This window comes from Molothrus ater, chromosome 11, assembly GCF_012460135.2.
Source record: "Molothrus ater isolate BHLD 08-10-18 breed brown headed cowbird chromosome 11, BPBGC_Mater_1.1, whole genome shotgun sequence".
Taxonomy (NCBI): Eukaryota; Metazoa; Chordata; class Aves; order Passeriformes; family Icteridae; genus Molothrus; species Molothrus ater.
The window spans coordinates 500,600-522,086 of record NC_050488.2 but is presented as its reverse complement, the minus strand read 5'-3'; the positions used below and the strand labels follow the sequence as shown (position 1 = coordinate 522,086).

Here is a 21,487-nt window from a genome sequence, read left to right as displayed (position 1 = left end):
ATCTTGACTTCTTGTTGTTCTTGATGAGCACATGCAGTGCTGTGCTTTCTTGTGCTCTTTCTGATGTCTCTTCAAGTGACTGGACAAGTGATTCGCTGTGATGCCATCGTTGATTTAATTCATGGCATTCAAGTTGTGTCCACAACAAGAGAGCTCTACCTTGAGGATTCACCATTGGAGCTCAAAATTCATGCTTTGGATTCAGAAGGTAAGAGATCTGCTTGTAGGAAATTAAATATATATTAAAAGTTCTAGCTGTCTGATAGATGCACTAGCTCTATTTCTCACATTGTTGATTGTTTGAAGCCAAGTGGAGAATTTTAAGGAGTTTCTCTGGATAATACATTGTGAAATTGTCCTTTTTTCTTTTTATTCTTTTGAACTGAGGTAGTCTAAAGAATTTTGCAAAAGGATGTTTTTGTGAACAGTCAGGTATCTGACAGGAGGTTCAGAGGTGATGTTTGAGAACAATCACCTATTGCTCAATCTGTTTAATTACTACACAAACAGTTACTTTTGGGACACACCATTTAGGCTCGTAAGAGTCAGTGCATTTGTGAATGCATTGTTATTTAATAGGAGCAGAAAACTTCTGCTTTTTGTAGTCTGTAGCATCAGAAAAAGAGCCATGATCTGCTAAGAATTGCATGCTTTTGACAATCAAGTTTTGTGCACACATAGGACTCCAAGCAAGGGATTTTTAGGACAACTACTGAAGGGAAATAATGTGTCAAGCTGCTATAAAAGGTGGAATTAATTGTTTTGGTTACTGTGACCATCCCACCTGTGTTTGTAAACTATGAATGCCCGGTGAAATATGGTGATACGTTAATAATGAAAAGTAAATTTGTTTTTATCCTATGTGTAGTGCTGGATTCGTGGCTTGGTGTTGTGCAAACTCGAGGGTGCTTCATGGTTCTTCTTGTAGGGATAAAATAGAGAAATTTCCCAGGGAAATAAGTCATGGTTTATGTTCCAGGAAGACTCTATGCTTATCCTCTGTTTTTGTTTTAATCTGGTTGTTTGATTTGTAGGAAACACTTTCAGCACTCTGGCAGGGTTGGTGTTTGACTGGACAGTGGTGAAGGACCCAGAGGCCGATGGCTTCTCAGACTCCCACAACGCTCTGCGGTAAAGTAATTTCCTTTGGTCTCAAAGGTTTGTTCAGTCTGATGTGTAAAAAATACTTCCCAACATCTAGGCAGTTTATTGAACTGATGCCTAAAATTATAATGTTAAGGGTCAGTTGTTTCAGGTTGAGTTTTTTAACTTAACAGCCTGGGCACTTTGTTCTCTGTTCAGTTTACCTGATAGTGTTAGTGAGCAGCTCTGGTAGCTCTGATGCGATGGTTAGAAATAAACAGATGCGGTTGTTGATCTTGCTGGAACATCTCATGCAAAAGGAAGATTTATCAGTAAGATTGTTATCTCAGGATTTCAGCAGAGTTTTATTTTTAGCTTTTTAAGGAATAAAAATCCCCTTCCATTTCAGAAAGGAGCTCTCCAAATGTTAAGAGTTTCAGGTGTCAGTGGACACTTAGTTCTGGTGTTGAAATAGGATTCCTTGGGGGAAACCAGTTCTCCTACAGAGCACAATGGTTAACAGCCAATTTCCATCCTCAGTCTCCAAATACACTGCAGATGGAGTGGGGGGGAGCCAGCAAGACTTTTCTCCTGGGCAAACACAAACTGATTTTGCAGCCTTAGAGAAGCAGCATTGGCTGGGGAAAGCCTGCTAAGCCCATAATACACCTGAAGCTGCAGGTACAAGTGAGAGCCAGAATGAATTGCTTAGTGGGACTGGATATCCCAAGTCCTGGTACATATGGAGCTTTTTCTTTCAGTATAAGTATTTGCTGATGTGATTTTAACCAAATTAATATTGATATATGCTCTACTGTTAGCATAATTATGATAGCATTAAAATGTTCTACAGGTGGTGGAGCTTTGCGAAATAAATCATAAATTGTCATGAAAATGTTAATATCCATAGCTGTTCTCCATATGGCTCTACTGGTTTTACTCTGAAAATGCACATGAAGCCAAGCAGATCATGTGCATACAGAAGGTGACACCTTGTAAAACATGCTCCTTTTTCCAAAATTTCCTCTCATTTGCCCATTCATGGCAAATTCCTTCCCTCTCTTCTGTCCCTTTTCACTGAAATTTCTAACAGTTACTACAAGTTTTCTGCTTGTAGATGATATTCATTTATTAAATACATCCTGGCTTCTTGAGGGAGGTCAGAGTTATGTTCTGGGTTTGCTTTTATAAACATGAGCTTTGGGTCTTGCACATCAATTCTTCTACAACATAGAGAGTTTTTGCAGTCTCACCTACTGAACAAACTGGAGGGGTCATTGTAGACAACATATGCAGTCTTCTGATAGCTCACAAGCAAGCTTCAGACAAACTTATCTGTCACAGAAATTAGCTGCAGATACCTCAAAGAATGAGTAAAATTTGGATATCTGGTCCCAGGCAAACATCTTAAATTGGCTTAAAATTGACTGTGAGTAGATGCTGGTGGTGTTTCTCTGTGGGTTTACAAAGGTTGTTTAACAATTTTCTGTTCACTTTGTTATTCACCTTTCAGTATACTCAAGTTCTTAGAATCCACTTACATCCCACCTTCCTATATATTGGAAATGGAAAAAGTTGCCAAGCAAGGAGATACCATTCTGGTGTCTGGAATGAAAACAGGGAGTTCTAAATTAAAGGCAAGACTTCAGGAAAGCATCTATAAGGTAAGATTTCTGAATGTCAGGAGGGAAGATGGATTTCTGAATGTCTGAATGAGCATCTGTCTCAAGTTTTTCTGTATTCTCCAAAATGATCTTCATAGAGACATGATTTTTTTCTTGATTCTTGCACTGTGTGCACAGAGCAGATCTCTGTACCAGTCACTGTCCTGTGCATTGTCCTGTTGTGACAAAAGTCGAGATAAAACTAAAGAGCCAATTGCAGCAAATAATGTTTTTCACTTCCAGATTCTAAGTTCCTGCTGCATGGTCCGCTTCAAACAAATGAGCTGCTTTTAATGTGGTTACTTTTCTTTCCCCCTCCATCAACAGGATGTGCAGCCTGCAGAAGTCAGATTGCTTATTTTGGAAAATATCCTTTTAAATCCAGCATATGACATTTATCTTCTGGTAGGAACATCAATTCAGTACAGGGTGCAGAAACTGAGGCAAGGGAAGATCACAGGTTTGTTCTGTTCTCATATATTTTTATTTTTTAATGCTTTGTGTGAATTTTTAACTGCTGAGAAATTTTTAATTGTGTTTAAACTTCTTTGTTAATGTTTAATACTGTTTTCCTAAGGCACACAGTGATACAGCTGCTTAGTTCTTTCAGTCAAAAAAAAATTGTGACTGTTAAGAATATACTCTTGCAGATTTTTCAAGGATGTAGAGACAAGGTTAACTTAAAATAGGAACTAACACTGTCATTTTAGATGTTGACAGTCACTAAGGAACTGACTGACTTTCTTACTTAAATCAAATTTAGATTAGTAACTTTTCTAACAGGAAATATTTTATTGGCAAATGGATTTGCTCCACAAAGTGAAGCCTTTGTAAATGTGGGTTAGCTGGCTTTATGCCCATTTCAAAATACAGTGCCTTGAGTTTTCTCTCCTCTCTCCTTTTTTCCCTTGTCTTTTTTTTTTCTTTTGAAGCTGGAAATCAGTTAAATGTTAGGTCTAAATAGTGAGATGATATTAGTTGAGAATTGCAGTTTCACAGATATTAAATTTGCCAAAAAGCTCGTTTTTTGTGTGTGTGTTGATGTGATGACAGAAGTGCTATTTTTACAAGACACTGAAAATATTGATTTAGTATGTGCATTAGGCATCAATAAAAAATAATCATCAATAATTAGCAGCAGCTAAACACTGCCACACCTACTTTTATTGTTTCCTATGTTTTGTTTCACCTCCAGAAATAGCAATGCCATCAGAGCAGTACGAGCTGCAGCTCCAGAACAACATCCTCCATCCCAAGGGAGATCCCTCCTGGCCAGTTGCCAAGCTGGACCAGGCAACATCCACTGTGACTGCGTTGCAGCAGGGCCAAACCAACATCATCCTGGTGCACAAGAGTATCCTTCCTTGGGAATGCTTCTCCAGCCACCACTCTGTGGCAGGACACAAGCTTTCCATCCTTGGCAACACAGGAAGATCAAGTTATCCTCATTTGTATCGAGAGTCTGGAAATCAGGAGCCATGGAAAGCAGCACTGCTGTGAATTCAGTCTCAGCAGAGCTGTCTGATGCCTTGGAATGTTTTAACAAATTAGGTTGGCAAAAGATCACTTAAATCGTGTCTGTTCCCCTCAGTCACTGTAGAAATGTCTGGGGCTTTATTTAATTTTTATATTTCAATCATGATATTCTCTAGTGAGATCTCTCCAAAGAGCTCACTGCCTTGCAGTGGAGCAGGGATAATGTTTATTTTTAGTGTACACTCAGCTGTACAATAGCCAGAGAGGCACGAGGAGTCCCAGGAGGATGCTGGTCCTGTGCAGAAGCTGTGTGTTCCTTGACTGAGCCTCAGGTATCCGCATGCAGGGCGTGTCCAGGCTGCCCAACAGCACTGTCTACGTGGTGCCTCCTGCATATTTGGGTTGGTATTGCTGCACTCTTCCTGATTGCTTAATGCAGTTTCTGGCCTTGTTGCTGATTTTCTTGCTGTAGCTCCACGCTTCCGTTCAGTGTTAGTTTTCACAGAAAAGTAATTTTATTCATAAAAGTAGCTCAATGTGAAATAGGTTTTATGTACTTTCTTTTATCTCTGTAGTCAGCAGTTTAAAATAATGAATGTTCATCTGCAGTGTGTGGGCACCAGAAGCAAAATGCTTTTCTCCATTAGATAAAGAGGCTGTTGGTTTGTGCTGTTCAATATTTCCTCTTTTGCAGGATTTACAGTTCATCCAGGTGACAGATGGGTCCTGGAAACAGGCAGACTTTATGAAATTACTGTTGACGTGTATGATAAATCAAGCAATAAGGTGTATTTATCTGATGTAAGTTGAAATGTTTAGATACTTTTCAGTGACTGTCTCCTAAATCCCAACTTGCTTTGAAATTATTTGAGTGGTTTCTTATTTGCATCAAGACAGGACAGTGCAAAGCTTGTTGTTCCTTGCCTTTTCTATTTTTCAATTTGTTTTCTTGTTGTTACTTTTTAAGAATAAAGCACTCTGGGTGATTAATGTGAAATTATTGGAGTCTTAAGTGATACAGAAAAAAAAATGGAAGTTGGACAAAGTCTTTCAGGTTGGATGGGGCTTGGAGCAACCTTAAATCATCCAGTGCCACCCCTGCCATGGCAGGGACACCTCCCACTGTCCCAGGCTGCTCCAAGCCCTGTCCAGCCTGGCCTTGGGCACTGCCAGGGATCCAGGGGCAGCCACAGCTGCTCTGGGCACCTGTGCCAGGGCCTGCCCACCCCCATAGGGAAGAGCTACTTCCTAAATTCTATATACCAGGTTGCAAGTATACACAGTTCTTAAAAAACTGCAAAAGTAATGAAATTTAAATAGTTCCGTTGAAACAAGAAAAAGATTATTAAATTATTGCTTTTCAGAGTATTGAAACTAGGGGAATATTATTTTATTTGCCACAATTGCTTTTTTGGATACAGATCTGAGTTTGAGTTAGAGCTCAGCAGTGTACTGTTGAGGCAATAAATGAATGTGTTCTTTTGTGTTGAAGAAGGAAAAATAGAAGAATACTGTAAAATATGAATTATTTAGTGGTATAAATATGGGTACTTTCATGTTAAATTACGTGTTGCTGATAGTTTAAGAAAAAACTTTCTGTAGAGTTAAAGGTCTAAAGGTAAAATCTTATTGAAAGACTGAAACTTCCCTAGGGAGAGTTCTGATCAGTTCCAGCAGCATGTCTTGAACTGTGTTATTAAACAGTGGTTTGCTCACTGACCTGTTGTGTGTTCAGGGTTTTCTGTCCTCCGTTGATGTCAGTTACCTGTGGCAATTTCTGTTTCATGTTTTGGTTTTAGAATATCCGAATTACTACAGAGCTGTCCAAAGAACACTTTGAGGTGCTGCAGTCCTCCCTGAATGGGTCCTATCATTATGTGATGGCTGTGAATGCAGGGCAGACCACGATTGATGCTGCACTGACATCAGTAGTTGATCAGGTGTGTCTTTGTGAAAACTCTGCTTCACTGGTAGGCCTAAAAATAATTGAGCTGTGCAGTAGTGACTTCCTAGCAAAAGGAAACCTAAGAATTACATGGGGCTGAGCTGTCTTTGTTTGAACAGATTAAGAACCAAATTCTAAAATCCTTTCTTCATGGAAACTGTCAATTGAGTCAACAGAGGATTTGCTTAAATTAAAGACTGTGGGATTTTGCTCCCGAGCATGTGGCAAACTCCTGTTAAGGCAGTGGTGCACAGCACTGATTTCTTTTCTCGTGGCAGATCCTTGTGCTGGGCAAGGGGCCTCTCACAGGCTGAGGGAATTTTACACTTTATTGTGGTAGGATCATCACTCATACCCTGGCCCTGTTCTGCAGTCAGTTACATTGGGGAAGTTTGCTATCAATTGGTAAGTGACCTTAAACTCTGGAATGACAATCTGCCAAATGTATCAGCCTGCACATTTCTCCAAATTAATATTCATTAACTTTCTGCTGGTTGGGCAGGCTGCTGAATGTATGGCTAACTAGGGCACGTGGTGTGGAAGTGACTTGCTTTTGCTTGAAAATTCAACACTTCAACCCATTTGCTGTGAAATCATTTTAGTGATTCCTTGAGCAGGATTTAGTAGCTCCTTCAGTGTGATAAGCCACGGTCATTTTCTGTGTCAGAGATGTTCTCTTCAGTGGAAAGGCATCCCCTGAGAGCTGTTTTTGCCTCAGAGCTGCAGTAACAGTGTGTTGTGCCAGAGGGTTGTGGCACTGCAGTGACAGCAGAGCTGTGAAGGCCAGTGTTTGGGGGGCTGAGCAATGGCACTTTCAGGCTGAATTTTGTACACAGTGGGATGAGCAAAGAGGAAATACTGAGCCTCCAGATTGGCTCTCTCCAAATGAGGTCTCAAAATAGGAGCTGTGAAAGAGTGTATTTCTTCTTGCCTTTTAAATTAATGTGGGCACCTGGATCTTTATAGCAATAGTACTCATTTAATGCAGTGGCACACCTTGCTGCCAGGAGCTGTTTGCTCACTAGGAACTCCTGTTCATAAGTGGTCCTAAATAGTTTTCCTTCCTCTCTGAGGTGTTTTCAAGGACTTGTCTGTACCTAAGGACTAAACATTAACTCTGGGAAGCTCTGTGGTGCCATTTATAACACTGTGCTTTTGCACTTTGCAGGATGGAGGTGTTCATACCTTACCAGTTCCAGTGCAAAACCAGCAGGATGTGGAGATCTATGTTCCAATATCTCTTGTCCCCAGCATTCTGATGTTTCCTTGGCAGCCAAAAGCAGGAGTCTACCAGTACACCATCCAGGTATGCTAAAGAAGCACCCAGCTACAGGGAGTGTGGCTCAGGCAGGCACACTGGGGCATGACACCACTGAGCCAGGGTCGACTTTGGATACTTTAGGCATGGTGGCATCCAAAATGTAACTTGGAGGAACTTCATGGGACATTGGTTACAGGAATTTATTTTAAGTACAGGGCTACCGATGAAAGAAGGAATGATGAAGAGGACTCTATCTTACTAGAAAGTTAATTTATTACTTTACTATACTATATTATATTAAAGAATACTATGCTATACTAAAGAATACAGAAAAGATACTTATTGAATGTTAAAAAGATAATAATGAAAACTTGTGACTCTTTCTAGAGCCCTGACACAGCTTGGCCCTGATTGGCCAATGAGTTAAAACAACTCTCACTGGAGTTTAATCAAGCAATCACCTGGAGTAAGCAATCTCTAAGCACATTCTACATGAACACAACACAGGAAGAAACAAATAAAATAAGGATTGTTTTTCTTTTCTCTGAAGCCTCTTGCTGCCTTTCAGCTTTTCAAGAAAGAAACTGCAAGCAAAAGAATCATGTTTAAAAAATGTGAATACCCTAGGAATTAATATACAGTTCAGAAAAAGCACCAAGAAACCAACAAACATAAAAAACTCCACTGACTTCCACATCTTGTCTTCCCTTCCTCTCTCCCTCATGCATGCACCACACACATATGCCTGGAATGGTTTGGAATTCCAGGAGCATCCTATATCCAAAGATCCACAGCAATCATTAGAGGCTGCCCTTTGTTGGCAAGGATGGGAAATATGAATGGGAGTGTGAAGTGACTGCAAAAAGGGCATGGCAAGATTAATTAGCAGCACTCTGCCAGCTTTGGACATCAGTATTCCTCACTGGCCACATACCTCGTGCTCCTAATACAAAGTTCCAGGGAGGCAAAGGCCACAGCTCATGTACAGAAGGGATGATTTCCATGTTTACTAGGTGTGTCTGTGCTCCCAAGCTGTCAGTTATTCCTTATGCTTCATGAAACAAATGGTTTTTGTTGCAGTATCCAGTATCTCCAGTCTAAGTAGGGAAAAGAAAGTTGTGCTTTCTCAGCCCAACCTCTTATCCCAAGCCAGTGATACCCAGACCCTGCACTCAGGTGTTGAATGCACAACTCCTTCCTCTCCCTTTTAGCATAAGGTGGTGCTCAGTTTTGGATCTGTGTTAAGTAAACCATATCCAAATAGGCAGCAGAACACTTGGTGCCAGGCTCTTCTCCCAGGTAACAAGGGACAAGATGAGAGGAAACAGCCTCATGTTTAGATTGGATGTTAGACAAAATTTTTCACAGGAAAAGCTGTCTAACACTGACACAGGCTGCCCAGGGCTGTGGTGGAGTCACCATCCTTGGAAGGGCTCAAAAATCGTGGGCTGTGGCACCTGAGGATGTGGTTCAGTGGTGGATTTGATAATCTCAGAAGTCTTTTCCAGCCTTACTGATGCAGTGACTCCATGGAGAGAATCAGTCTCACAGGACTAAACTGCATTCTCCAGTGGAAATCTAAAGCCAGCTCCACTGAGTTAAGCCCTGCATTTCTACTTGTGTGTTCTGTGGGATTAGTTTGCTTTACTTCATGCTATTCCTGACCACACCAGCAGAGTGTGGTAAAAATGCTTAGTACTAAATCTGCATTTTCAGTACTTCATAATTCCACTGGAGTTTTCCCAGTAAGGGAAAGGTAATGTGGTTTTGTTTCCTACCTCTCTCACAGTTCTATTCTCACCTTATCTTGCATATATAATGAAGTGTTTCACTAGAGAACATTCCTTCATGGTACTGCAATAATTGTGTCACTGTTCTTACTTTACTCTGATCTTTTTCTGTAAAAACATAGAAACTTTTTTCTCCCAAGATTGAAATTTTGCTGAAACTGCGACCTTTCTTCTGGTCTCTCCATCCCACAACACCACTGGTCAACAACATTCACAAGCTCAGCTGTTCCTGCCTCTCCATCAGAGTTTGCCTCCCACTCCATAGCTTCAGTCAGGCTATTTCAAATGGGTGAATAAAGTTTTTCTGAAAATAAATGGAAAGGGATTTTTGATTCTAGCCAAATTCTGTTTATAGCTGAAGTAACTCCCTCCAGATGGTATCAGAATGCCTGGCAGGCTTTCCTTTGGCAGCTGTCTGCTTTGTTGGGGGTTGCTTTGTTCATATTTGTGCTAATGAGGTGGTTTCTGTTGCCTTCCTTCAGTGCACGCACGCACGAGAGGTGCAGTGCCAGCTGTGTGAGGCTGAGCACATGGAGGTTCCTGGGGAGGGCATTGCTCTCAGTAGCACTGTGGAGCTCCTGCCAGGCTCTGGGTAATGATGAGGCTGCAGGGGAAGCAGCTTTACCCTTCCTCTCCTCAGTGCAGACTGACTGCCAGAGAGAGAAAATGTAGTGAGGTGTCTGGGGTTTATGGCAGGGACCCTCATGAAGCTTCATACAGTTATTAAGAATTGGGTATTTCTGTTTTATGTTTTCTGCTCATCTCCCTGTTTCAACTAAAATACCTTTACAAATATGCTGAGCTCTTGGATTCTTTGAGCTTTTCTCACCACATCCCATGCATCTCCTGTAACCCACCACTACCTATTTATTAATTTGTCTGTGTCCTTCTGTAATCAGGTTGTGCACGTGCTCAGAGGAAGGAAGAGGGGAAATTACCCTCCTCTTAATTTTCTTTTTGTTCTCTTTCCCTGGTAAAAATTACTAGCTAAGTTCCTGCATAATTGAGATTTGTTTGTTTTCCACACTGTCCCTCTAGACGAGATTTATCACCTTGTTAAATTTTAATTATGAAATAGGTTAAAGGAAGTTAAAGAAATTAAAACAATATACATTAAAAAAATAGCTCCAGTGTTCACCTGTGTTTTACTCTGATGGAACTTTTGACATTTGTTTCGGCATGTGAAAAGCTGAAATGAAAAGGAATGAAGGGTACAAATCTTATGTATCTCTTGCTTATTAAGTTCTGAGATGTTTTTTTTTTATTTGTATGTCCTGTTCTCAGTGCATTCCTGGTTTTCATACAAAATATCCAAAGCTGTGGAATCTGAGAGCCAGGTACTTGATTAAATGTTTGAAAGATTTTCCCCTCTGTATTTCAGGCTCAGGGTGGAAGTGGCAACTTCAGCTGGTCCTCTTCTAACCCTGCAGTAGGCACAGTGACAGTCAAAGGAGTGATGACCACGGGGAGTGAGCCTGGGCTCAGCATTATTCAGGCACTTGACGTGCGGAATCCACTGCATTATGGAGAAATGAAGGTAAGAGATTCATTGTTCAGTGACTGGTTTTGAATATGGCTTTTGGGAACAGCAAAGGCACTGAGAATGCCATAGGCATTCCTCTTCTACTTCCTGCCCTGTGGCAGGTTGAGGGGTTAATTTCAGTTTGTGCTTCAGGGAATCCAGCACTGTCCCGTGCATTAACTTTACTGCCATTTTTGCCTCTTCCTTATTTCCTTGGCAAGTCTTTTTCCCTGTTGGAAGTTTTAAGTGCAAGAAGGAAATGGTAATTGACTCCAGGCCTGGCCATCTAAGCAGACAAGCCAGACTAAAAATTCATTCTGTAGGGTGATAGGTGAGTGTTCTCCCTTGATACCAAAGGGTGACAGTTGTTATCAGGATGTGCAAGGAAATTTCTGTCTCGAGAAGTAATTGAAGTGAGCACAGTGCTGCAGACTGACTGCAGATACCTGAGCTGACCAAGAGAAAACAATATTTTACAAAAATTAGGAGAAAATGGCAGGAACAGCACATATGGTGGCCTCAAAGAGAAGGGTGTGACATTAATTAAAATCTGTTCAGAACTTAGCTTACACACTTGCTCTGAAATAATTCTCTGAACAACCCAGGATGCTGCTTTTTACCAGTGCAGCAGTTACCAGCTGGACACACAGGAATGATTTTTTTTCAGCTAAAACTTCTTATCCTCAAACATAAGTCAAAGCCTGAAGATAGAAAGAAACCTTCTGTCCATGTGAGCTTTCAGAGCAGTGTATTGCACAATCTGAATAGGTTATTTTTGAATGCCTTTTTTCCTGTGTTAGGAGCTGCTTGCTTTGTGGAACAGCTCTTCAGAGTTCTGTTTACTGACCTCAGTGAACAAGTTTTTAGTAGTAGTAGTTTTAGGAGTAGTTAATCCACACAGATTACAGCTTTAACTCTGTCCCATATGGTTTGGTATCCTGAAGCCAGTTGCAGAAGATTAAGTAGTTAAAGATACTGCAAATAAAAGCTTTGATCACAGTGATTGCTGTGAAATCTGTGGATTCTTTAATGGATGCTAAACCTCTCCCAGCTGGTGATGGAACCTCCTGGAGATAGCACACAGCTTAGTCCACACTACAAAGTCTGTAAAGCAGAAGAGTTTCAGGAGCAGCAGTAGAGGGGAGGCTCCCCAGGCTGCTGTGGGAGCAGAGCACTGACCCAGCCCTGTCCTTGCAGGTGTACGTGAGCGAGCCCAGCGCCATGGAGTTCACTCCCTGCCCCGTGGAGGCACACGTGGGGCAGGTGCTGGAGCTGCCCCTGAGGATCAGTGGCCGGACCAGCGTGGACAGGGGGGAGCTGCTCCCCCTGAGCGACTGCTCACAGCTGGAGCTGCTGGTGGAGCTGGAGAACCCCAGCGTGTTCAGCCCACTGGAAGGTGCTTTAACTCCCTCCCTGGGATGGAAGCTAAACTGGTGTCAGGTCACACCTCTCCCAAGTCACCAAGTCACACTTCTCCCTTTGTTCACTGATTCATAGCTCTGTACAGTATCCCCACAGAAGTGCCAAACCTCAGAGGGGAGGGGGTCCAAGTAGTTTTATTTTGAAGATGTGTTTGCTTTTTTATGCTTTTTTATGCAGAATGGTTTGAGTTGGAGAGAGCTTAAAAAGCTCATCCAGTCCCACCCCCTGCAATGGGCAAGGACACCTTTCACCTGTCCCAGGCTGCTCCAAGCCCTGTCCAGCCTGGCCTTGGGCACTTCCAGGGATCCAGGGGCAGCCACAGTTTCTCTGGGCACCCTGTGCCAGAGCCCTACCACCCTTTCAGCCGAGAATTCTTTCCCAGTATCCCATCTAGACCTTCTATATTTCAGCTTGATGCCATTCTCCCTTGTCCTGTCCCTACGTGTCCTTGTAAAAAGTTCTCTCCATCTTTCTAGTAGGCTTCCTTCAAACAGCCATGTTGAATTTGATGAACATGCCTGGGCATTTCTTTCCAAATAAGCTCTTGTATATTTTTAATTTATCTGACAGGAAGACTTAAGCCAACTGCTGATTTTTGCAGTGGAGTGAGGGTGAAGGCTGAATTTCAGGGGTACACCAGGCTGGTGGTTGTGTACACCCACGGGCACGTGCGCCTCAGTGCCAGCATCACCATCGCCGCCTATCTCCCACTGAGAGTGAGTCTGCTTCCTCTGCTCCTGGAGAGATCCAGGGTCCAGCACGGGACCACCTTTGCATGGCAGGGAACTGGTTGTGTAAGGAATAGGTTTGAAAAACTGAGGTGGGTGGGTTTACATTCCACCACTGGCTGATTCAGTGAAGAAAATATGAAAGAAGCTGAGTCTGGGGTCAATAGATGGAAATACAGAAGAGGCTGCTTTGTTACCTCATCTGCAGAGGCCTAGCACTGACTGCAGGCTGAAGTCTGAGTATTGCACCATAGCTTTCCCTCAATATGGAAAAAATGTTAGTGCAAATCCTTCAGATTTGTGGTTATAATGATGTAATATGATGTTGTGAAACACAAACTGGAAATGGTTTTTGTGTACTAAATGTCAGATTAATTGCTGTGGTGGTGAGCAGCCCAGGCTGTCCCAGGGATGCACATCAGTGCAGAATTTGTTAGATAGGTTTGAAGTAAAACTTGTGTAGGAGAATAGCTACATACACAGAATTGTTCTGGAGAGAGCACTGTCAAGTGAAAGTACAATTTGACATAATTTCATTCATTTTAAATACTTATTTAAAAGTGTAGCAGAATACTATCTCTCTGTGCTCAGAAGAATATATTAAGGGTCTCCCTTTTGCTGTAATTCTCCATGAGAGAGATGTGATTAGAATGCAGCTAAAACTTGTCTTTGGATCCGTGGCTTCCTTTGAATCTAATCCAGCTGGACAGAATCCTTGTGGATTTTGGTGCAGCTCTGTTTTTCACTAAGTGTGCTGACAAACCACTGCATGGGAGAAATCACAGCCTTATCCAAGTACAGCTGTTCCATTCAGAAGGAGGTTTATTTTGCAGAGCCCAACCAAACGGTGTAAATAGATGATTGATTTTTAATTAATTAATTAATTGATTACAGGCTATCGATCCACCATCTGTCACTTTAGTGACTCTGGGTTCCTCTAAGGATATGTTGTTTGAAGGAGGACCGAGGCCGTGGGTCCAAGAGCCTTCCAAGTTCTTCAGGAATGTTGCTGCTGAGGATGCAGAAAGCATTGCCCTGTCTTTACTTGAACCTCCCACACCTCGAAACAACAACCAGCACTGGCTTAGGGTGCTGTGCAGGAGCCTGGGAGAGCAGGTGAGTGCCAGAAGGGCTCGCTGTTGCCCTCCATCAGGCACTGAGAACTGGCTCCAGACAGATTTATGGTGCCATATGTCTGTTAGGTAGCTAGATGCTTTTATAATGAACCAGTAAAGAACTTGGGTAAGTACACTGTTTATGCATTATGATGCAGATTTTAGAGCAAGCATTTCACAACATTATGTTAAAAAGTGGTTTATGATGGGTTTATTGCAGTATAAACCCAAGTTGTGGAAGCCTTATGTTGTAGGATGCATTAAACATCCTGATGAATGCAGGTTCAGTTTGCATGAGCAGGATCAGAGCAGAAGGTTACTGAGCAGGCTGACTCCTCTGTCTGACATGCTCCTCTTAACTGTGTTACCTCCCAGTGTAATTCTGTTTATTCTAGCAAATGGCAGCCACAGAATTGACTGCTGTGCTCTCTGTGCAGCCTTGGTGAGCGTGGCCATGCTCATTGTCCAACTGGTGTCCAACTCACCAACATACAGAAGTGATTTCTCCTGCTGTACTCACCCTCCTCAGCCCATGAAGCTTTTAGCTTCAATGTAATGTTTTCCTCCTGCAATTCTGCAAGGCCTAAGCATTTTGGTTGGGCTGCCAGGTTCATTGATTTCCTCAGTGGACACTTAGCCAAGTGGAGCTGTTTCTGTAAGTGCAGATTCAAAAGGAACAGGCCTTGGTGTTGGTGTGCAGGTCTGTGCAAGGCTGGCTGTCCCCAGCATGTCACACCTGTGTGACTCTGCCAGTGCCTGGGGGGATGGGGCAAGTGCCCAGAGCTGCCTCAGCCTTCTCTGGTTTTGTATCCACTTTCACTTTGCTGAAGGCTAAGAAAGGAGTGGAAAATAAAAGATGAGGTGTTTTTAAACACACTGAAGTGACTATAAATGTTGCCTTTGGGCTGTTCTGTTCTCACTCTGCAAGAGCACCTGCTGTTTCCTTTTTCAGTTACAAGAGATTTGTTGTTTGAATCAAATTTGATAGTAATGAACACAAATACCTAGGAAGAGTTCCCAGGAACAGTATTTTCATAAAGACCTGTTCTTGAAATATGCTGCCCCTTTTACATCTTCCTGTGTCTTAATAGTGCTGTAAATCCCCAAGAATTTTATTTTTCCTTTTCATTCTGGTATCACAGTGTAACTGAGACCTGCAGAAATACAGCATGCCCGAACTCAACTCTTTCCTCATTTGCTATTTTCAGGTTATTACCTTAACAGTTGGGAACAGGCCCACAGTCACCAACCCTTTCCCAGTGGTTGACCCTGCTGTGGTGAAGTTTGTCTGTGCTGTCCCTTCCCGGCTGACTTTGATTCCTGTTTATGGCAGCCCTCAGCTGGATCTCTCCTGCCCTTTGCTCCAGCAGAACAAGCAAGTGGTAAGCCTGGGAAGTGGCAGGAGAAGTAGGTGATCTTACAGCTGAAAAAATCAGTGTTTGGAGCTCCATGTGTGAAATAAAGCATCTGAGCTGCTGCAAGAGGAGCAGTAACTGGAGCTGTGGTGCCCTTGGGAGCTCCTGCACAGGGCAGGCTGGGGGGGTCCTGCAGTAAATGGACAATGGATATGTCTAGATTATCAGGCATAAAGAACTTTGCTGTTCTGTTTTTCTTCCTAACTGGTGTTGTCACATGTTGGCTGCTGAGTAAACCACGTTTTGTCATGTTAATATTCCCAGGCAAATGTAAAAGTCATCCTCGTTCCCTAAAACGAATCATTTTAAAGAGCTTCTATGTAATAACAAGGGGAGAAGGAGACTTTTGTGTATTGTTAGCCACCTCAGAGCTCACCTGCTTTTCTGGCTCCATTATGTGTCAGCCTACCTTGGTGCACTGCTGTTGCTAATGCATTTCACCAGAGCAACACCAGAATTTTGAGCTTTAACAAACAGCAGTGTTTGTCGTAATTTGTTTGAATTCTAAAAACAATTTTGTTGAGCTGTGGTTCAATTTTGTTGTTGTTTTGGGGTTTTTGTTTGTTTGTTTTAAGGTAATTCATTGGCTAAAAAAACCCCAAACCCATGCTCCAGTAAAACCCCCTTAGAGTTCAGAGATTCACAGAATGCTCTGAGTTGGAAGGGACCCACAAGGATCATGGAGTCCAACTCTCAATGGCCCATAGAGGACTTGAACCCACCTGGGGTTAGCAGCACCCTGCTCTGACCAGCTGAGATAATCTCAGGGCTGTTGGAGCACAGCTTAATGCCTTGCACTGATGGCTCCTTTTAATGAACATTCCTCATGTATTGATGTTGTAACAAACCTCATGGAACTCAGCATACGTTTCCTTTAATGATTAAAGAATCGTGTTGTATCTGTTCAGTTCAAAATATTCCTTCTTTTTCAGGTCCCTGTTTCCAATTACCGTAATCCAATACTGGATTTGGCTGCCTATGACCAGCAAGGCAGGAAATTTGATAACTTCAGCTCTCTTAGTGTTGTGTGGGAATCCACAAATAAGGCCATTGCTCGTATTGAGCTGGAGCTGCCAATGGAGCTGACTCTGAAGGAAGAGGACAATGGTCAGAAGAAAATGCATGGTATGAGTGGGTTGAAGTGAGCATTTCATTGTTTGAAGGTTAGGATTAAATCTGTTTGGCAATGTCTCATCTTGATTAAAGAAGTCACTGTAATCTGCAGTCATACTTCAGCTTAACATCAATGTGCATTTTTAGTGTGTGCTCTTAAAGAGAGGAAAAAAAGGAGCCAAGTCCAATGCCTAGAACCTGTCTTGAGAAAGTTCTTGTCTGATGACAACGATCCTAGAGGAACTGAGTGTATTTTTCATCTTTGTTGCATTCTAGGCTTGCAAACTGTGGTAGTTGACCGTGAGTTTGGAACTGCTGCCATCTCTGCCACTGCCACTGGGTTCCAGCAGCCCCACCTGAAGGCAGCCAGAGCCAAAACGCCGGTAACAGCCCCTGGGGGGTTTGCCATTTCCCTGTGGTCAATGCCCAGTGTTCTGGTGGCTTTATTTCCTCCACACACAGCCCTGTACAAATGAGGCAGCTCCCTGGTGGAGTCTGGTTCATTCTGCAGAGGTTTGATACTGGTTCATAGTTTTCCTGCTTTCCTCTGCACTAGGTGCTGCTATCCACATCAAATCTGTCCAAGTCCTTGGGAGTTTTTTAACCATGTGAGCAAGGGCATTAGTGAGAAGTGCTTCAGTTGGTTTTGTTTCAATTTAGGGTTTTTTAATGAATTGGTGAATCTTTGCTGCTTGTCCTTCACTAAAGCAGCCATGTGCTTTGTGCAGCTGTCACTGGGGAAAGCAAATGGATTTTTGCCCCTGCAAAGCTGGGTGGGAAAGTTCTGCATGAGCAAAGCAAAAGCTGACTGATTCCTCATATGGACCATATGTTAGTCTGGGCTCTGACTAATGCTCTTTTTTTCTTTTTCCTGAGAGACTCCTCCGTTGTACAATGCCAGCCATAAGCCCAAGCTCTCATTTTACAAGTCATTAGCCACTCCCTGAAATACTTTGTGTGTAGGTACTCAACCTAGGGAAGAAAAACAGCAAAAGATAGTGATGATGAACAGAGAGGGCAGGTGTAAACAGATGGCAATTTTCTGGTAATATCATTTTTGTAAGCTGAATATAAGGGCAGGTTTCAGCTTGTGGAATAACCTGACATGTGCAATAATTTCTCTTAAAATATTCTGCTTCCTAACTGGAATTTTTATTTAATCTTGTTAAACAAGATTTAAGTGGGTTTGAACTATATGCAGTACCTTGAAAACAGGCTTGAGGCAAAAAGTAAAATATGCAATGAGAGGTTACAGGGTTTAACTCAAAGCAGGTAGCAGATGGGCACCAGTAATGTGAAATACCCTGTGAACCAGGTTCTTCTCAGCATGGCCCAGGTGTGGCATCTGCTTAGTAAATTCTTTGAGAGGTGATCTTTTTTGCCACTTGGTTCTTGACTTTTCTGTGAGGTTTCCACTCTTCTCCTGTTGGGAAGCATGGTGTAGATGCATTTCCCCTGAAGAATTTGACTACAGCTCAGTGAGAATTACTGCAGAGACACAGTTACTGTGCTGCTGAAGTTATTTGAGATATTTGGTTGTGTTTCTTTTTTTTCTCTTAAAAATTGAGCTGTAATATGGATACTTGATGTTCTACAATCATTTTGTAGTTCACTGTGCTCTGCCTTGTTAAACCAATATTACATATTCTTTCTTACTTTTAGAAATAATTAGTAAAGTGAATGCTCTAAACTTTGCCTTGAATTCAGAGAACACTGGAGTTCTCTTAAGTTCTATTCTCTGTGTTTAAATTTGGGAGGACTCTGGTAGCTGTCAGTGCCAGTCCTGCTGCACTTTGGGGTCTCATGAGTTGTTTTATTTAAGTGAGGTGACCTGGCTGTGTTTTTCAAGTCCATCAGCAATGGGCTGCTCTGTTCTGCTTTCAAACCTGCCCATTCTCCTTTCTTGCAGCCAAAACCAAAAATCTAGTAGATGGGATATTAAGATGTCTTGACTGTTGTTCCATGTTTAAGTGGAACACCCTATTATGTCATTAGGGAAAGATGACATCCTTTCTACATCAAGGAGATAATTCTACTAATGAGGTGAAATGGGTACAGAGTAGTGACTTCCTCTAGAAACCTTTATCCTTTTCTGAGCTAATGTTGTTATGAATGAGTGATTAAACCTACATTTGGTCCAGTGTTCATGTACTTACATTTAAGGAGGAATTTCTCTTGGTGGCCTGCTAAGAAGAATCATGAAACGATGAGTTTAGAGCTAGAAAACTTTGTGTGTTTGCCTTATCATTCTATATGAGCTTAGGCCATGGCTCAGAGTTAAAATCCTGTCTGTGCTTGTCAGACATCCCTCACTGATCCTGCAGTCCTGGGCCCTCGTCCTCTGCTTTGGCCAGGGGTGCAGATCAGACCAGCCCTGAGGATGCCCTTCCCTGTGCAGGATCACTGACTGAGCCCTCTGGATCTTGTGGGCATCTCATCCCTCAGCCTGTGCTCTGAGCTTTGGCTGCCTGCTTTAAACCTCCTGCCTGCACACACTGGACTCTGGCAGGGCTGTGCCTCTGCTGTAACTGCTGCCATTGTTCTTGCAGCACGAAGCTGTGCTCCCAGGGCCTGCCACCATTGAACTGATGCTCGTGGAAGATGTGAAGGTGAGCCCCACTGGGCTCTCCATCTACAACCACCCTGACGTCCAGGTGAGGAGTTCTCTGCTGCTTTCCACCTGCAGGGAGGAAGACATCACACATTACAGAAGGTGTGGGAGGAGACAGCTTTACTAGAAAGATACAATCTTAATTCTGGATGCTTTTCTGGTTTTGCAGGCAGAACTTCACATCCAACAAGGTTCTGGGTATTTTTTCATTAATACCAGTGTGCCAAATATTGTAAGAGTGACCCATGAGGAGACTCAAGGCATTGCTTTGGTGAGTGCAGTGTTTTGGGATTTTACACCTTTTTGGCAACCAGGTTATTGTTCTGCAGCTTCAGCACTCCTGGGCATTTTGCAGCAGGTGTGGATAGAGAGGCAGCAGCTGCATTTTGGATATGTTTGCCTGTCACAGTTGGGCAGGGGGATCTTTGCACTGGCACTTTCTTCAGGTATAGTCTCAGGTACAGGAAATTGTTTCATTACAGCTGTGATGCACTTGTGTTCTCTGTATAAGATAAAAGCCAGTTCCAAGTACTTCACCCATTACAACTTTGCAGTAAAATGTTCCTGATTTCTCAAACACACCACGGAGAATAACATGACAGAATTATTCAGAAGCTACACATGAATTGGTTTCCAAAGTAATACTGGAGTATCTGCTGTGGGCCAGTTCTTCTGAAAGTTTCAAATTCTTTAATCCTGTAGTGCTGTTTCAGGGTATTTTTTAATCACAGTATTCCATCCTGATTTTGTGAATGAATATCTATTCAAGAGTTTATTCTGATCTCCATGTGAAGTTTCTAATGCACTTTTCCACTAGAAGATGCCACTGAAGTGCAGGTGTGCTTGACTGCATCAAGCCCAGGATATGAAATGCTTTTTGCAGTGAACACCAGTAAAGCTGTGTGTTTGCATTGCTGCTTTCATTAGGCAAGAACTTGAAACAAAGCAAGTTGCTCTAAAGAGCGGTTTTTATAAATGTATAATTTACAGATTTGCCTTTTAAGAAGTAATGCTGATAAAGTTAGTGAAATAATGGTAACTAAGGTGTAAATGAGAATATCAGAAGAATTTGTGAAACATTTTGATTGTCTCTAACTGTTATAAGAGTGAGGTGGGAATATTTTTTCCAACTAGGCACAGAGGTGAGAAAAAATCAGAAGATATGAGGAGTTTTTTGTACATAGTACATTGTTCAAACTCTTAATAGTTTTTTAGTCAGGTCTCCCTGATGAGTTTAACTGATGTACATGAGATAGGTTCAGTGCTCTTGTCTGGAATCCAGGAGTGGAGGAGTGACAGCAAGATAGGCTTTGTGAAGTGTACGAAGATATTTAACTGCCTGTCAGATTAAAGGAGACAAAAGTCCACTTTAAACACATTTTTTAAAAAATGCAGCCCCACACAGGTTTGGCAGGTTTGTTAGCCCTGTGTGCTGTGCTTGGGTTAAATCCCAGTACCAGCCCTGGTTTTCCATGGAGGCAGCAGAATGGCCTGGGAAATCAGCAGGCTCTGTCAGGCTGCTGCCATGGCAGGTACCAGTGCAGCCAAGTTGGCAGAGGATGAGTTGGCAGTAAACTCTTCTGAGAAACTAAATTCAAGTGATCTGGAGCAGTGATTGCCAGACTTTTCAGTGGGGCTGCCAAGGAGGAATTCTGTTCCTCTCCCTCTGGTTTTGACACAGCAGCTTCCCTGGGCATGGGTGGGTGGTAGCAGGGGAGGAGTGAAGAGTGGTCACCAGTGCAATATCCCTGGATACTGGGAGCCACTGGACACCTAATGGGAGAGGAGAGCAGCAGAGGTGGCTGAGACAGGAAGCATTTTAAAAGTTGCAGTAGCCCTGCTTGCCCTTTTCCCTGTTTGCTTTCTCTGGTCTCCCAGCCCAGCTGAGCTCCATTCCAGCTCCACATCCCCTGCCCTGCTGCCCAGCCCCTGTGTCAGCCATCCTCTCTGGGAACTGCTGCTGTTCTGGAAGCTGACCTTTATTAAAACTTCACATCCCTTTTTATTTTGAAGCAGGAACAGGAGTAGTGCCCTTACAGAACAAAATGTCAGCTTTCCCCACTGCTCTGCTGCTGACTCCTGTGGTGCTGCTGGGCAGTGCTGAGAGTTCACTGAACTCCTTTGCACTGGGGGGGTCTGGCCATCTCCCCTTGTTCAGAGCACACAACAGGACACCCAACCTCACTGCTGTCCCTGGCCAAAGGGAGGAGAACAGCTGGGATTGTTCTGAGGTGTGTGACAAGGTCAGGGAGTTGCAGGAGAACTGCAGAGCTGATGTGAGCAAGGTGTGGGTGCATGGCCTTGGGAGAGGGGACTTTAGGATGGGTGCTTAGTTCTGAGGG

At 42.8% G+C, this 21,487-nt stretch overlaps 1 protein-coding gene across 1 annotated transcript in view; it reads left to right on the top strand.

Annotated features, from left to right (window-relative positions):
* The window catches only part of NUP210 (nucleoporin 210), a 48,789-nt gene that overhangs the window by 8,361 nt on the left and 18,941 nt on the right, over window positions 1–21,487 (top strand). Inside the window, exons 3-20 of the mRNA XM_036391280.1 lie at window positions 77–208; window positions 1,035–1,131; window positions 2,597–2,747; window positions 3,075–3,207; window positions 3,943–4,101; window positions 4,556–4,624; window positions 4,918–5,024; window positions 6,023–6,163; window positions 7,337–7,474; window positions 10,601–10,756; window positions 11,939–12,137; window positions 12,734–12,879; window positions 13,786–14,007; window positions 15,215–15,388; window positions 16,354–16,546; window positions 16,811–16,917; window positions 19,084–19,188; window positions 19,315–19,416. Of these exons, the coding sequence (XP_036247173.1) occupies window positions 77–208; window positions 1,035–1,131; window positions 2,597–2,747; window positions 3,075–3,207; window positions 3,943–4,101; window positions 4,556–4,624; window positions 4,918–5,024; window positions 6,023–6,163; window positions 7,337–7,474; window positions 10,601–10,756; window positions 11,939–12,137; window positions 12,734–12,879; window positions 13,786–14,007; window positions 15,215–15,388; window positions 16,354–16,546; window positions 16,811–16,917; window positions 19,084–19,188; window positions 19,315–19,416 (2,531 nt within the window). The remainder of the gene's footprint in view (window positions 1–76; window positions 209–1,034; window positions 1,132–2,596; window positions 2,748–3,074; window positions 3,208–3,942; window positions 4,102–4,555; window positions 4,625–4,917; window positions 5,025–6,022; window positions 6,164–7,336; window positions 7,475–10,600; window positions 10,757–11,938; window positions 12,138–12,733; window positions 12,880–13,785; window positions 14,008–15,214; window positions 15,389–16,353; window positions 16,547–16,810; window positions 16,918–19,083; window positions 19,189–19,314; window positions 19,417–21,487) is intronic.